Source organism: Empidonax traillii, unplaced genomic scaffold, assembly GCF_003031625.1.
Source record: "Empidonax traillii isolate 1590-97213 ecotype Southwest subspecies unplaced genomic scaffold, ASM303162v1 scaffold7:size3022706, whole genome shotgun sequence".
NCBI classification, from domain to species: domain Eukaryota; kingdom Metazoa; phylum Chordata; class Aves; order Passeriformes; family Tyrannidae; genus Empidonax; species Empidonax traillii.
In genome coordinates this window covers 1549336-1565155 of record NW_020955200.1, presented here as the reverse complement: position 1 = coordinate 1565155, position 15820 = coordinate 1549336, and the positions used below count along the sequence as shown (strand labels likewise).

At 38.8% G+C, this 15820-nt stretch overlaps 1 protein-coding gene across 1 annotated transcript in view; it reads left to right on the top strand.

Moving 5' to 3' along the window:
• Positions 1-1041: 1041 nt before the first annotated feature.
• COMMD10 (COMM domain containing 10) overlaps positions 1042-15820 on the top strand; it is a 94736-nt gene continuing 79957 nt past the window's right edge. Inside the window, exons 1-4 of the mRNA XM_027881593.1 lie at positions 1042-1124; positions 1316-1406; positions 4162-4272; positions 5543-5698. Of these exons, the coding sequence (XP_027737394.1) occupies positions 1093-1124; positions 1316-1406; positions 4162-4272; positions 5543-5698 (390 nt within the window). The 5' untranslated portion in view covers positions 1042-1092. The remainder of the gene's footprint in view (positions 1125-1315; positions 1407-4161; positions 4273-5542; positions 5699-15820) is intronic.

The window sequence follows — 15820 nt, the reverse complement described above, 5'->3', positions numbered from 1 at the left end:
CAGCCACATTCAAAATCTTTTGAAGATTATTAAAATTTTCTGTTGATTTCCCAGGAAAACAAGGTTTATACAGCCATACTGCCTGTTCCTCTTTGTACTCATTCACATTTTTCAGTTTCAGCCACATCTGATGGAAACTAGAGGTCTCATAGTCATTGCATCCATTCGATGTAATACCCTTGAGGTACAAACACACAATCCAGTGATGCTTCCCCCTGGGGCTTGAAAGTTAATGGTTCTCTTCATGTGACTTAACAATCTTGTACTTGGCCTGAAACAAGGTACAGTGTGCTCTGTGCCTTACAAGGGGAGTTAAATGGCATGGGACAGGGTGGCACTCTGGGTGTGGGTACCTGGGCACAGGTGGTTTGGGATAGACGGGAACTCAGCCAGCTGCTGTAGGTTCCATGGGCTCTGGAACAATTTGCTGTTATAGAAAGGGCGGCAACTTGCTATGACAAGAAAAGAATCGCGATGACAGGTGTTTTGGGGCTCTCTATCCACTCCCACACGGGAACAAAATGTCCCCGTGGAGCCTGAGGAGTTCCACACAGCGTGGACCTCGGGGATGTGACTCATGGATGAGCGCTGGCTACACGTGTAGGGCAGGGAAACAGAGCACGGTGTTCCCTGCCGCTGGGCACCACCACGGCCTGAAACCATCCAGAGCGGAATTCCAGCCACAGCCTTTCCAGAGCGGAGATCCTGCAGAGCCGTGCAGGAAGTGCAGCCAGCAGGTGGCCATGGGCAACCAGGGACAGGACGAGAGGACAGAGCCTCAAGCTGCGCCAGGGGAGTTTTCAGCTGGACATCGGGAGGAATTTCTCCACAGAAAGGGCTTTGGAATGGGCTGCCCAAGTAGGTGGTGGAGTCAGCGCCCCGGAGGTGTTTAAGGAGCTGGACGCGGCACTTAATGCCATGGTCTAGTTGACAAGGTGGTGCTCGGCCACAGGTTGGACTCAGTGATCGCAGAGGTCTTTTCCGACCTAACCAATTCCGTGATTCCGTAGGTTCACGCTGCTCTCGCTGCGAGCGGAGCGGCGGCGCTTGGCCCCGCCGGGCCGCCGTCGGGGGCGGGCAGGCTCCGCAGCCATGGCGGCGCCCGTAGTGCCGGAGAGCGACAGGTACTGGCGCTGCGGCTGCCCCGGGCCGGGCGGGCCGGGCGGGGATGGGCAGGACGGGGCAGGGCAGGGCAGGGCAGGGCAGGGTGGGGCAGTGTAGGGCAGGGCGGGGCAGGGTAGGGCAGGGTCCCGCCGCGGTGCCGGGGCGCAGCGGAGCCAGGGCCCCTCTGACCGCCCCCTCTCCTTCCTCGCAGCATCCGCAGGGCCGTGTCGCTGCTCAACGCCGTGGACTCGGGCCGGTTCCCGCGGCTGCTGTCCCGCCTCCTCCAGAAGCTGCACCTGAAGGTTGGCGAGGCTCGGGGGCCCGCGGGGCCGTGTCCCGCCGGGCGGGGCGGGAGCGGGGCTGGGCCCGGCGGCGCTGGGGCCGCGCGGCTGCGGGCGGAGCCCGATATTTCCTCGATTGGATGATTTTAAATCTTAATTTCTTTCATCACTAAATTTTTCAGAACCGTTTCAGGCGGATTAAGTAAGAGCCGGTAACTAGAGGCAGAAAGTGAATGGCCTGAGGGCGAGTGATGCTCATTCACAAGGCGCTGCCTCCTGGCGCCAGTGCCTCGGAGCACTGTCTGATCACGCCAATTCCTTGGCTTTTGGTACAAACCCCGCTCCTGCCCTCTTGAGTGTTGTCCACAGAAATCAGATTCGTTACCCGGTGTGCAACAAGCCAACAATTGCACACTCGAGAGAGACACTGGTTGTTTATTTCAGAGTTGTGCAAGGCTGGGTGCCCAGTGGAGTTCCACAAATCGAGCACACAAACTACCAAAACTTTTTCACTTTTTATGTATTTTAGCAAACAAAGGAATTAGTGTTCATTTGTTGCAAATTATAGTAGTCTTATTAATTCGTATCCTGTCTTCCACTGGTTAATGGTTCCATCGCTTCTCATGCTAAGTAGTCCACACGCACAGTCTCCTGCTCCTTTTAGGTGGATGGGTTACTTGGGTCTGTGGCTGTGAATCGGTGGTCACGCTCTCCCGTTGCCAAAATTGCCTGTTATCCAGTCGGAGTGGATTCAGGACAATTGCTGAGTTGGCTTTGTTACTTTCTTCCTTATCTTTGGAGTTCTGCCAAAACTCCTTGTGGCCCCTAAATTCTTTGTATCTACTATCAGTGATACATCCTTCTTTCCAAGCTTTATTAACTCCCCCTAGGTCTGAGATCACTGAAGCATGTGAACCCTAAGTCTTAACAACGCAATTCTACCAACAAGTAATTTGCTTTTCTAACACCTGGGCAGCAGTTAGAACTAGTTAGCTACTCTCTGTTTTATGGATTAAATCTCCTTTCTTGATGCTTAGGCTTCAAAATATACAAAGATCAAACATCAAAGAACATCCTTTCTTAGGAAAATTTTACATATACCACATTGTACATCATGAGGCAAACACTAAATGCATATTTTTGTTTATTTTTCTGCATTTCTGTATGCCCATCAACCAAAGCCACCTGTGGAAGTGAGGTTAAAAGTAAAGTCCAGAGCTTTTAGTGAATATTTTTGTGACCTTTACGGAAGATATTTTTAATTGCAAAATAAATAAAAAAATAATAAAATAAATCAGTAGTCAGTTTCATTGCACAGTGCCAAAATGTCAAATGGAGACTAGGTCTAAACTTTGCACTAAATATTGCATGGGAAACTGTAAGATAAATCTTACACCAGAAATACATTTTGTCAGTTTTGTTGTCTTTCAGTTTCAGATTTTGTTAGTTCCCTTGTTTTGTGTCCAGAAAAAGTAGAAAAAGAAATACAGAATTTGTTTTCTATACACATATGCTACAAACTATATGTCAAAATATTGCAAATTAGGAGCAACATGGAAAAAATTGTGAATGTATGAAAGGTATATATTCTGAGAGTATAAGGATTCATTTGATTCAATTGCTGAGTTTTTTTTCCTATCAAAATTCCAGCTTGGATGTTGCTGTTATTGCAGAGTTTTCTTGGTTGTTTTGCATGGATTCTAACGAATCGGTAACTGCAAACTGTCACCAACTTTTTTTGTTGGTTGGTTGGTTGGTTTGTTTGTTCTTTTTTTACTACTCCATAGCATTGTAGTACCTCTTCACAGTTTTAATCAACATTTACATGAGGGAAGTGGTCTTTGAAATTTAACCCACTCAGTCTCGTGAGTAGTTCTTCTGACCTTTCCGAAGTATTGAAGTATTTAGGGCTGCTTAAGTTGCTGGAAACTTTAAATGAACTTACTTTCCGTAACAAAGCAGACACTCTGTGCTTCCTTCTGACAGCTAATGATTCAAATAATGTTTCCGTTTTGATACTTTTGTTACAAATGTTGCAATCATTGAAATTTTTGTGTAATTCCCTCATTTTTTATCCTGACAGCTGAATTGTTTTTCTTGTGTAGATTTGCAGTTTTGCATTACTAAGTGATCTAAATATGGTGTTTTGTTGTCTGTGTTATAGATTTGTTAGTAATTACATTTTAAAAGAAGGCAGTATCTGCATTTAAATTACTGTTTAATTTTCTCTAGTATAATAACTGCTGTATTTTAAAAGTACAGCACATTTTCAATAGTCTTCAGTAATAGAGTAGTTTATAGACTCAAATCTGACTTTCAAAATAAATATACATTAGGCCTTTATTTCCTTTATATCAGCATGGGTGGTTTGTAGAAGGACATCCAGAGTGGAAGAAACATACACAATTAACTTCACTACAGTTTTGCCTTCTATTTTCTCTGGGGTCTGACTTAGGTAATGCACTTAGTACTTATCTTATTTTTATTTATAAAAGGTGGTGGGATCTGGTAACTGAAAGGAGAATATTTCTTTAGTGTCTCTCAGGTGCAAAGAGAAAGCATTTTCTTCTGCCTTATTTCAAGTAATCCTGTGGTACTCTTGGGTTTTAATTTTGATTTTCAGTAGAGGAATTGCATTGTATTTTTCTGTTGGAAAAGAGCTTTACTTTGCTATTTCCATTTAGAAACAAGTGGACAGCCATTATGTTTTTATTTTAACAAGTAAGTTCCTGGTCCTTAAATGAGATATTGTGACTAACCATTTTTTATGCTTCAGGCTGAAAGTACCTTCAGTGAAGAGGAGGAAGAAAAACTTCAAGTAGCTTTTTCATTGGAAAAGCAGGATCTTCATCTGGTTCTTGAAACTATATCCTTCATTTTAGAACAGGTATTTTGTTTTCATCCTTATGCATTGATAAATATGTTTTTCTATTCCACTTTAGATTTCAAAAATATGAAAGTCAAGTTAAAAATTAATTAGTGGAAACATATATCTGTAGTATATTATATCTGTATTGGGTTCATGGGAAGCCATTGTATTATATGGTAAATATGGTAACTGTCTTAAAAATTGTCACGTCCGCGATGTTTTGCATCCATTTCCTGTAAGTATAGAAACTATAGTCTGTGCTGAGGGAACACATAGTGATGGTCTGTTGTGGGATTTGAATCTGGTCCTTTCTTACACATATCGGTTTATGATCAGTACACTTAGTTGACACATTCCACTGCTTTAGAAGGAAAGTAAACAGTCTTCCCCATGGCTCCTACCCACCAAAAAAATGAAAAGGAAATCTGAGATCACCTCCAGAATGGAATTCTGAATTTTCATCTCAGCCATATATCAGACTTGCCTGTTTATTGCCTGGTCATTATTTCATAAGACTGCTTAATTTCTATTAGAATCATTGAAGATAAACAGAAAAAAACCATTATTCTCCTCTAGGACTTGCTTCTTTTGCATTAAAAAAAAAAAAAGAGTCCCAGATGGACTTCATGTATGTGAACACGTGTATGTGTTCCTGCTAATAGCTGTGCTTCTTAGATCAGCTGCTTGTTCTGTCAGAGCATAACTTTTTTAGCGGTCCATAGCAGTCTATGGACACACTACAGATAAAAGAACTTCTGTATGGTCTTTGCCAAATGTGCTGTTTCTTTTTTTTCTGGTGGTGACAGTCCTGTTTTGAAAAGGGAGACCAGCATACTATGCAGAGTGTGAAACACAAAAAATTGATGCTGACAGGGAGTTTTATTCATTCAGTTTTAGCAAATACTACTTTGTAGCTCAGACTTGCTTGAATAGTGTGAATTTGGAAAACTTATCCTTTTTGTATGGTCCCAGGTTTTTTTCAGTGATCACTGCTTTGGCATTATGTACAGTGGAAATCTGTACAAATACTCAGATTTTGCTTATAAGTGCATTTTTTCATAGTTTGTCTATGTAGAGAAGAGTTGTTTGTAATGTTGCATTTTGAGATAGTTGTACTTTTCTGTCTTCCCAGTTAGAAGGTTAAGAAGAACAACAGGATGCTTGTAGTGCCCCAGTGGAGCTGCTGGTAAAAATCTTGTTTGAACATGGTTGCCATCTGTGGTAGAACATACCTGGAGTGACTTGTAGACCAGCACTCAACAACAGCAGTTATTTTTCCTCTTAACAGGCAGTCTATCATAATCTGAAACCTGCTTCATTGCAACAGCAGCTGCAGAACATTCAACTGGATCAAGACAAAGCTGAAGCATTTGCTACTGCATGGGCGGCAGCAGGTCAAGATACGATTGAGAAGTTCAGGCAGAGGGTTTTGACCCCTCAGAAGGTAATGTTTTTGTTGTTTATTTGTTTGGGTGGTGGTGAGGGTTGTTTGTTTGTTTTGTTTTCCTGAGAGAGAATAAAATTGTATTGGTTTGGTTTTAAGCAAGGAGTTTAAGATACAAAATTTGTAAGAAGCCAGAGTACTTATTAGGGACTTGATGACTGTGATCATGACAGTGGAGTTCCATTGTCGTAAAGAGATGTGACATGTTAGCTGAGCTGCTGTAACTGCGCTATATATGCACTATTAGCAATGCAAAGTAATGCAACCAACTTAACTTTTGGAGATCTTTATGAACAGGCCTTCAGTAGGGCAAGGGTAAAATGGGGTCATGAACACTTGTGGTGGTTTAGCTCATCAGCCTGTTGATTCTCATTACTTGTATCTGAGCTCTTGCCATCGTTAATTTTGTGAGCTTGTTGGATGGTGAATTTTGTGAGATACTTGTTACAATTTTGGGATACTTTTCTATGTGGCATGGTAATCTTGCTTTCCGTGCGCCTGTTACCAATTAAAACTTGCTACATGCTGTGAAGTCTCATTGTATCTTTAGGCATAGATGTCTACAACTATGAGAAAGTATAATAACATCCTTTGTTGATTCATAGTTAGCCTTCAAATGCATAAGGCATTGTGTATAGAACACATCAGTGGCAGCCAAGATCAAATGCTTGGAAAGAATTGTGGAACACTGAGTCGCTTTTTCTTTATTTATTTTTATCATTGCTATATATCTTGTTGGGATAAGATTAATTTTAATACTTTACGATTTTGTTAGTAACATAGAAAAGGAATAGTTGTTCCATCATCTTGCCAGAGACTGATGTGAGGCTGACTGACCTTTATTTTCTGGGGTCCTACTTCTTACCCTTGAAGGTAGGAATGACATTTGCTTTCCTTAGGAATCTTGATTGATGTGTGGTAGGGATGTTTGGATTTCTTTTGTTTGTTTGCATGGGCTTTTCAAGACTGATTTGTTCATGCTATGTGTATGGTTGATATTGGATTCATAAAGAGCCTTTTTTTGGTCAAGTGTGGTTTTGTATGTGATTCAGATTCCAGGAATATGGGAGTTTTGAAACTGGATCAGAAAATCTATTTGTTAGATGCTCTGCCTTCAGCACCTTGGATAAAAGCATAGGGGTGGAATCTTCTAGTTAACCTCTTTGATGGAAACTTATGCCTCACATCGTGACTTAGAAGCTGTCTTGCACCCTCAAAGATGATTGTTTCTCACTTTTGAAATATCCTACTTATTGAACCTGGAGGTTTCAGTCCGTGTACTTGCCTGATTTCTGATTTTCTACCAGCTGAGGGAAAACTGATATGTGTTGAAGTTTTTTAAAACCAATATATCCATTATCTTTTGATTTTAATGTATATCTCCTTTTTCATTGTGAGAAATACTAAACAAGAGTGTGGTTTTTATTTAAAACAACATAGTGTGAGATTTTTCACTCTCATTCAATGGAAGTTCCCTGTTTCTCATCCTTCAGGTTATCTGTCTCTGACATACTTCTGCTATATTTTGGAAGAAAATAATGTGAATAGGATATGAAATAGACTTACTGGAATATTAATACATTTTGTGGTGACTTTATTATAAAGGTCTCCCCCTCAGAGGTCGGATATGGGACCAACATGACTTAATGTCATGACGTGGTGAAATTGTGTCACTGTCAGCAATACTGTGGATCCCATCAAGCTAAGTGGTGGAGTTGGTAGGGTAGAGGGAAGGGATGTCATCCAAAAGGACCTTGAGAGGCTTGAGGGGAGGGCCCATGTGAACTTCATAAGGTTCTTAATGCCAAGTGCAAGGTCCCACTCCTGTGTCAGAGCGTGCCCTGGTATCAGCACAGACTGGAGAAGTGAATGTAATGAGTGCAGCCCTGAAAAAAACAACTTGGAGGTGCTGGTGAGTGAAAATTCTGATGTGAGCCAACCGTATACACTTGCAGCCCAGAAATCCAGCTGTATTCTGGGCTGTATAAAAAGAAATGTGGCCAGCAGGTTGAGGGAGTTGATTCTGCCTCTCTGCTCCTCTCACCTGGAGTATTAAATCCAGCTGTGGGGCCCCAGCACAAGACAGAGATGGACCTATTGGAACAGGTCCACGGGAGGGCCATTGAAGTCATACAAGGGCTCAAACACTTTTGCTGTGAAGACAGACTGAGGGAGTCAGGATTGTTCAGCCCGGAGAAGAGAAGGCTGCAGAGAGACATTATTGTAGCCATTGAGTACTCTAAAGGGGTTACAATAATCAAAAGGGGGCTTACAGGAAAGATGGAGAGAGACTTTTTACTGGGACATGTAGTGACAGGACAAGGGACAGCAGTTTTAAACTGAAGGAGGAGTTTTCTGTGGCATATTGGACGCTAATTCTATGAGAAAAACTGTTCTTTTATGAATGTCTTTTTTGTGTGCACTGCTTAATAGATAGGGATGTTATTGACTTGAGAAATGAATAAAAACTGTAGAGTTAAACAAAAATTTAACAGTTTAACACTGTAAGTTTTCCCACTTCATCTTTTCATTTTTCTTCTCTGAGCTATTGGCAGTCTTCAGCTGCACAACGTTATTAATTATGTATATTCTGCTGTTGTGTTATTTGGTTCTTTGAGTCCTTATTCATATGGCAGTCCCTTTATGATATTATTTCTGCTGTATAATACAGTCCTAGTCAATCAGAATGATGCTATTTGTATTTTTTTTTCCCTTTGAACACGTTCTTAATTTGGCTTCTATAATGACAGGCCAGTGATAATAGTCAGATATGAATCTGATCCAGTTTTTAAGTCTTTGATTGATAATATATCAGTTTAGAAATGAGGACACATTGATTAGATTACAATGTATTTTCTCCTCTCTGCATAGAAGAGATAGACTTTTAGTAGGGTTCACTCTGAATTCTTACAGCGATTTTTCATCAATTCTATCGCTTTTCTCCACTTCCCTATGCCCCTATATTATGTTCACTGTAGGTTTTTTAGTATTCTTTGCAAATCTCTGTGTTAAAAGCAGATCCAACTAACTGCCTCATACCTTTCTTGTTTTGGAAAACTATTCAGGGTATCCTTAAAATATGTATTATGACAAAGATAAGAGTCCTATGTTGCCAAGCAGGAGAAGTTTTTTATAGCTTTCAGCCAGCATTTCTTAATATAATGATGCGTGGGAATGCAACTAGTGAAATTATGTATCTAAAATTCTTGACAGAGCTGTCAATTCTGTATATTGAGTGCCTGTTTGAAGCCATATGGGAAAAACTCTAAAAGTGGTTTTCTCAGAAACTGGTCTTCTTGCTAATGGGTGTATGTATGATGTTAATATGCTAGATTCCCTTTGCTAAAGGCTGTCAAGTCTACAGAAATACTCTGAAACACTTGCATACTGTTATGACAAAGGGAACTGATGTGCTCTGTGTGTGTCATGGCAGAAAGAATGCAAATTAGGAGGAATACAGCTCAAACAGAAAGAGTCTCAGTTTCTTCTTAGTGTCTGATCAACCAGTCATTCTTATAGTGACAAGCAGAGGTCACAAATAATGTTGTACCTGTGGGCATTGTCACGATGAATTGTAAACCTACTTACATTATATGAGGCCATCAAAGAGAGAGGCAAAGACAATGCAAATGATGAAATATACAGTTAAGACACTGCTTTGTACCTATTGAGCTTTATTTTAGTAGCCAGCTACAGCACAATTGAGTCTTATTCTTTCACTCAGCTTTGTAAGTAGGAATTTTAATTGTTTATAGTTTTTTGGTATTACTTCTTGAGGATTTTTTAATGAGTTTCTTCCTCTCCTTGCCCTTTTCTGTCTCCTATGAAGAAAGTGTAAATGAAAAAGCCTGAAATAAGCTTTTGAGAATGTTTTAAAAATCTGAAACCTTTGTTCTGTTCCTGCATGCAAAATAGCGTCTTTTAAAGTTGTGAAAGAGTACCATGCTTGTGTAATACAAAGTATAATTTTTCCTCAGTATGTAAAAGAGCTTTTGGAAGCGGGGTCTGGTTGTGATTTTAAGGCTTGAAATGGCAGGTAATTTCTGGGGTCTTTTTTATATTTAATGAAAATGTCTGCCTTATCTGTAATAGAAATCTGTCTTGCCTTCCTACCTTGCCATATATTCTTCTGCTATGATTTGACAAAAGTGGTCATGGTGTGCATTTTTACTGCAGATCTGTGCCAACAAATTTCCCAGAGACAGAGCACACCACCACATTTACCTTTTGTACAAAGGGAATCCTGAGATACTGGGGTTAGGGGAAACTTGAAAGCTGTTTGTAATGTTTGTTATACTTTCTATTTGCTTTCAGGCTAGCTGCTTATCAGTAAAAATCAGTTAAAGATGAAAACTTGCAGTAACTTCAATTAGGGAAAAATCTTTTGAAGTTGCTGTGTAGCACTAGTCTTGCTTTACCAATTTCATGTCATATTATTTCTTTTGTTTCCTCCCTTTTGAAGTACACTGGCACTTTTTGGTGTCTGTCTCTTTCTTTTCTTAAATTCAAAGATTAGGAGATGAGGGGGTTTGCTTTGAATATTGAGCAAAGAAGTCTGAAAATATCACTTTTCTTGGCATAAGTGCTAAGAAAGGTTTGCTGAAGGGAAAAGGATTTTATCCTTGAAGACAAAAGTGGGAATTCAGAGGAAATTACCCCTCCAGGAGAGAGGCAATTGTGGATGAAGCGTCTTGTTAATCAGTAGTTAAAGTGGATTTAGGTACATAATTTGTGCATGTTTTCCTTGTAGATTAAAATCTCACTCTCTTTTTTTTTTTTTTTTATTTTTAATATGCTCTTAGTATATTTTCTGAGTAGTAACTGAGGTACTTGCTCTTTGGCTTGCTCCTGTTGCCTTTTCTAGCACTAAGTATAAGCTGAAAATCCCAGTTTACGAAGTTAAAACACTTACTGCTCTTAATTTTAATATTTTTCCTGTCTCCTAAAGCTACTGGTATCACGAGAAAAAGTTGTGCTGAGAAATCCAAGAATTTCACAGCAAACATAATGCGTTTCTTCACATTAGTGAAGATTTCTTCACATTCAGTGCCTCTATCCCACTTACTTGGTTTAATCACTTGATTAAGTCTTTGGCCCAACCTACTTTCAGTTCCTTGGTCTGAAGAGTGCTTCTTTTGAGGCTAAGATGCAAAGGCACATAAATAGTTCCCCTTTTTTTTTTAAAAAAAAACCCGAAACAACTTACAGATTTTATTCCCCCACCTCGGGAATGTGTTCTAGTTGATCAGTATTTTTACAGGATTCTGTAAATTCACTGTCTCTCTGCCTAACCCAATCCAGCCCTTTCCTTGCTCTTATGTTACAACTTGCTCTATTTCTAGTTATGCTTCTCTACTGGTGAAAAATGTAGTTCCCAGTTTCCTTGTTGTTTTGTTTGCCTGTTTGCTGATCGTCTTGCAGTATCTGCAAGATTAGGGCAGAATCTGTTTTGACATCGCATTCTAGTATTTTGTCTGGATAGATGAGATCCATCCAGTCGTAAGATACAACCAGGGATTCTTATTTTCTTATGACTATCATTAAGGTTTCAAAGTCCAGTCTTAAGTAGTAGAAGTCACTGTAGCTGACTGTACCACTGTACACTGTACTTAACTTGGCTGTGCATGTGTTCTGACTGTCTTTAACCACAGACTTGTAGTTAAAATACCCAATCCTGAATTTGTTCTATGAATGAGTGGTTGTGTGTAAGGTTTTATTGATAGTTACATATAATTTTTGTGGTGCCCGCTCCAAGTCTTGTGTTTAATTTGAAGATTAGTCTAGTATTATCAGCTGAAGATGCTGGCCCTTCAATTTGTGATTCATATCTACAGATAAAATATGAGTCTTATGAGGATTTTAAATCTGCCTGGAAAAGAGCTTTTCACTGAAACTATAAAATGTTTTGGTAACCCATTTCTGAAATGGGAATACTGACTTGCATTGAAGTTGAATGTGTTTGTGCAGAAGAGGGGCAGATTTTTAAGTACGGTATATCGTCATGCTTTTCCATTGCTAATAAGACAACGGTAAAGGACTTAGTCAGAAATTTTATGCAACCAGTGTGAAAATCCAGCTTTTTTACTGCAGACCTCCTCACCCATGGATCGGTTGTTACAGTGAGACCTACTGGAAAGAAGCTACAACATCCAGAACTTCCTTCGAAGATATTCATGGTGCCTTAGTTCAACTGAATTTGGTAGCAACAACAGAGAATAGGAATCAGTGTGTTTATGCAGTCATCTCCCATGCTCTCAGTGCTCGAGTTTCCCATGGTGTTTGATCTGGGGCTTATTTTAAAGGAAACACTCTCTTCCTGATTACAGATTGTTTCTGTGATGAAGACCCTAGCTGTGATGATTGGCAAATTGTGCCCATCAGTCATTGCTGTCTATTAAAAATTTGCCCCTTTTTTTCCCATTTTAATATTTATTTTCTATATTGAGTACACTTTTGTCTTCATCCTGCTGGTGTGTCCTCTGCAGAAATGTTCTTTTCTTAAGTAACTGAGGGAGAGTTTTTGAAGGAGTTCAAATCCAGGAATGTTTTGTCATCCTTCTTAAATTATTCCTAAATTATTTTCATTATCACAGCAGGAAAAATGGCATTTTCATGTCTAATTTTGATTTTTGATTCTGAAGTGCTGAGTGTGCTGATGAAAAGTAGAATTGGCATCTTTGGCTGTAAATTTTAGAAAGCAGAGTTAATAGTTTCCTCTAGTTTTATGCTAGTGTGATAACACAGGCATGAAGTTAAGAGTAGTGCATTGTAAGGTAATTTTTTTTAAATGTATAATACACATTTAGTCCTCTCCCATTCATGCAAAACTGACAGTTAAAATTTTAAAAGCAAATATACATGTTGCAATGCTTTCTTTAAATGAAAATATTCATGTATTTAACTTCAGCTTAGTACATTTTGTCTAAATAATTATTGAAAGATGGAGGAGATCCCCAAACTTCAAATGTGAGTATTCTCATTTTCTACAATGAATTGAGGAATACTTTGCCTTCAGTGGAGGAACTATGGCAGTTACTCTTTCAAGTATTAAACTGAGTGAAAGGGTGTCCATACTAATTTTCCTCTATGTTATTTGTTAGAAAACTGAAATAAATGTATTCTAAGTGAAAGAGCTGCATTAGAAAATTTCTTATGTTATGGATTATTTATTTCCTCCAAATATTTTGTTGGTTGGAAAACATTCTTAAATGTTTTGTGTCAGTGTACTGTATACTACTCTAATAGTATGAGACAAAGATTTTCTGAAAATATCTTTCATATGCCATTATCTCCTACTTCACTGTTCATAATAGTTTCAGTGAGGATAGTATAGATCTCTTAAATTACATAAACAAAATTACATAAATTTAGCAAAACAAAAACTTAAATTACATAAATTTCAATTATTCTGGTAAATGTTTAATCTTTAAAGTTGAACTATCCCTCTCAAATTAGAGGGAAAAATAACTGAAATTTGTCGAGTTAATAGCCCAGATAAAAAGGTAAAATTCTGATTTCATTTGTTAGAATAGGATTTAATTTCTCTCTGTAATTGTTGTCTTTGAGGACACCAAAGGTGTCTTGCTGAGGTACATGTGGGCAGAGACACTGAGTTGTTCAGTTTCCCCATTACTGTAAGCAGCTACATCATGTAATCCCCTTTTTGAGTTTACCAGGCTTAATTTTTAAAGTATCTGATAGTTTTTGCTCACACTGGAGTTATTCAAGCATAGTTCTTTATTTCCCCAGCAATCATAAATCTACTTCTTCAAGAATGAACTGAAGGCTGGGTATTCATCCCTCTGTTGTGCAGTCTCTCACTGTGTTAGTTACTCAGTCTTCACACTAAAATAGTAGTTTAGTCTTTGTAATCTTAAATTGTCAATATTGACTTTAGACTGTGAATTAAAGTAGCCTTTTAACTAGGGAGCACTCCAGCACTGATGTAGTTGTGAAGCTGAATTTACTTCCATAAGTAGTGGCTGTATGTAAACTTGTAAGTGCTCTTACAAATATACCATATGTGGTAGAAATAGATAGAAAAAACTTTATTGATAAGCATGTCAGCTTTTTTCTCAGGCTATGAAAAGCATATTCTCATGTTCATTGAATGTGATAACATTGAAGGTATCACAAATATCAGATTATTTTGAAATAAATGGCCTCTCAAAGTAAGGATTAAATGATTTGAAAATCAAGTGGGTGGCTCTATATACCATTGGAGCATGAAACGAATTTCTGGATTGCTGTAACTATCCTACTTTATCTGAAATAGTTTGTTAGACTTCTGCCTAATGGAAGACTGTTTGCTGTGGTACCTGTAAAAAATGAGTCAGTAAGAAGTTACAGACATTCTGTTTCCTTTATGCAGTTTTAAAAAACCTCACAAAAATTAAGTCAATGACACTGCTTCAGTGTGTTCTTAAATTAATCAGACTCCCTGGGAAGGGAAGTAACTACAGATGCACTTAAATTACCCTGGAGTGAGTCTTTGAGTATAGGTCAAAGTCAGGAGACCTGGATGCCAGTTCTTACCTATGCAAGCCTAAACCAGAATTCTGTGCCATAGGAAGCTGCTGATGATCAAGAACAGGAGTGTCTGTGTTAATCAAGTCCTTCCACACCACCAGTACCAGGAGGGGTCTACCCCACAAGGGGTCTGCCTAGAAGAGAGCTGGAGAACTTTTTACAAGGGCACGTAGTGATAGAACAAAAGTGGCTTTAAACTAAGAAAGAGTAGGTTTAGATTAGATATTAGGTAGAAATTCTTTATTGTGAGGGTGGTGAGGCACTGAAACAGTTTGCCTAGAGAAGCTGTGGATGCCTCATCCCTGAAAGTGTTCAAGGCCAGGCCAGGATGTGGCTCTGAGTAACCTGGTCTAGTAAAAGGTGTCAATGCCCATGGCAGGGGCGTTGGAACTGGATGATCTTTAAGGTCCCTTCCAACCCAAACCATTTCTTGATTAAAAGCACTCTCTTTTGTGCCAAGATTTGAATTTTCAGAAGGGATGTTAGGATTTATTTTCAATTGTGCTCATGTTAGTAATGTCACTGGAGTCTGATTTGACTGAACTGATGTGTGTGTTATGAACTAGATGAATAAGATTTAGTATCATACCATACTTTTATAAGCACATGGTCATCTTCTCAATATTCACGGCGTGACCTAGTTATTCTAAAGATTACTATTACTGGCTTTTAGTTCTGACTGCAGGCCACAAGCTCAGTTTGCTTTAAAATTCTCCTCAGTCATGTTGGAAAACTTCAGCAGCCCCTTAGCAATTTCAGGGTAATGAAAGTATTTTGCTACTTAAAAAGGCAGACTTGGAGAATTTGTTTTCTTTAAAGAAAAAGTCCAAACAGGCAAATTAAACTATAACCCACTGACAGTGGAAGAAATACCCACTTGAAATAATACTGTCGAAAATCTGTTGAATTGAAAATCTATATTATTGTATAGCTGATTTTCAAATATTAACAAATATATAGTAATTTTATGACTTTTTTTTACCAATGATGTTTTGGCAATACTGAAAATGTTGTTGTAGTAGTAGTAGAGTTCTACAAATTGGAGATGTTAATTTGGTTATGTTATGTGTTCCTTTCCCATCCAGGGTTTTCACAATTTTTTTTTCTCCCATAAGCATAAAACTACAGAAGACACTGCCGCCAATTTCGAATTGCTTCTACATTCTCTGCCGATCAGGCTTGTTGACAAGTTCAGCCCAGTAGTGTGCTTTTCTCACTTTTTAGACTTTGAGATGAAACTCTAGTTTTGAGAATTTTTTTTTTGCTGTTTGCTAAATGTTAATCAGCATTTATATTTCTCCCTGTACAAATGCTTATGGTCATTTGCTTTTCAGAGAGGCTAATAATGGTTATGCCAGGGTCTTCATAATCTCTCCTCTTGCCAGTTTGTCTGTAGTGGCTTGTTAAGTAGTATTTAACCCATAAAGCCCACATTTTCTGAATCATGTATGTTTTCTGAATATTAAGTCATTATTCTCACATTAACTGAAGACTGTGGTTTTATGGTTTAGGATTACACAGACGTGAAGTGTATAATATTTTATTCTATTTAGTGAAAGGTAGGTGTTTGGAAAGCAGAAAATCTTACCAAGA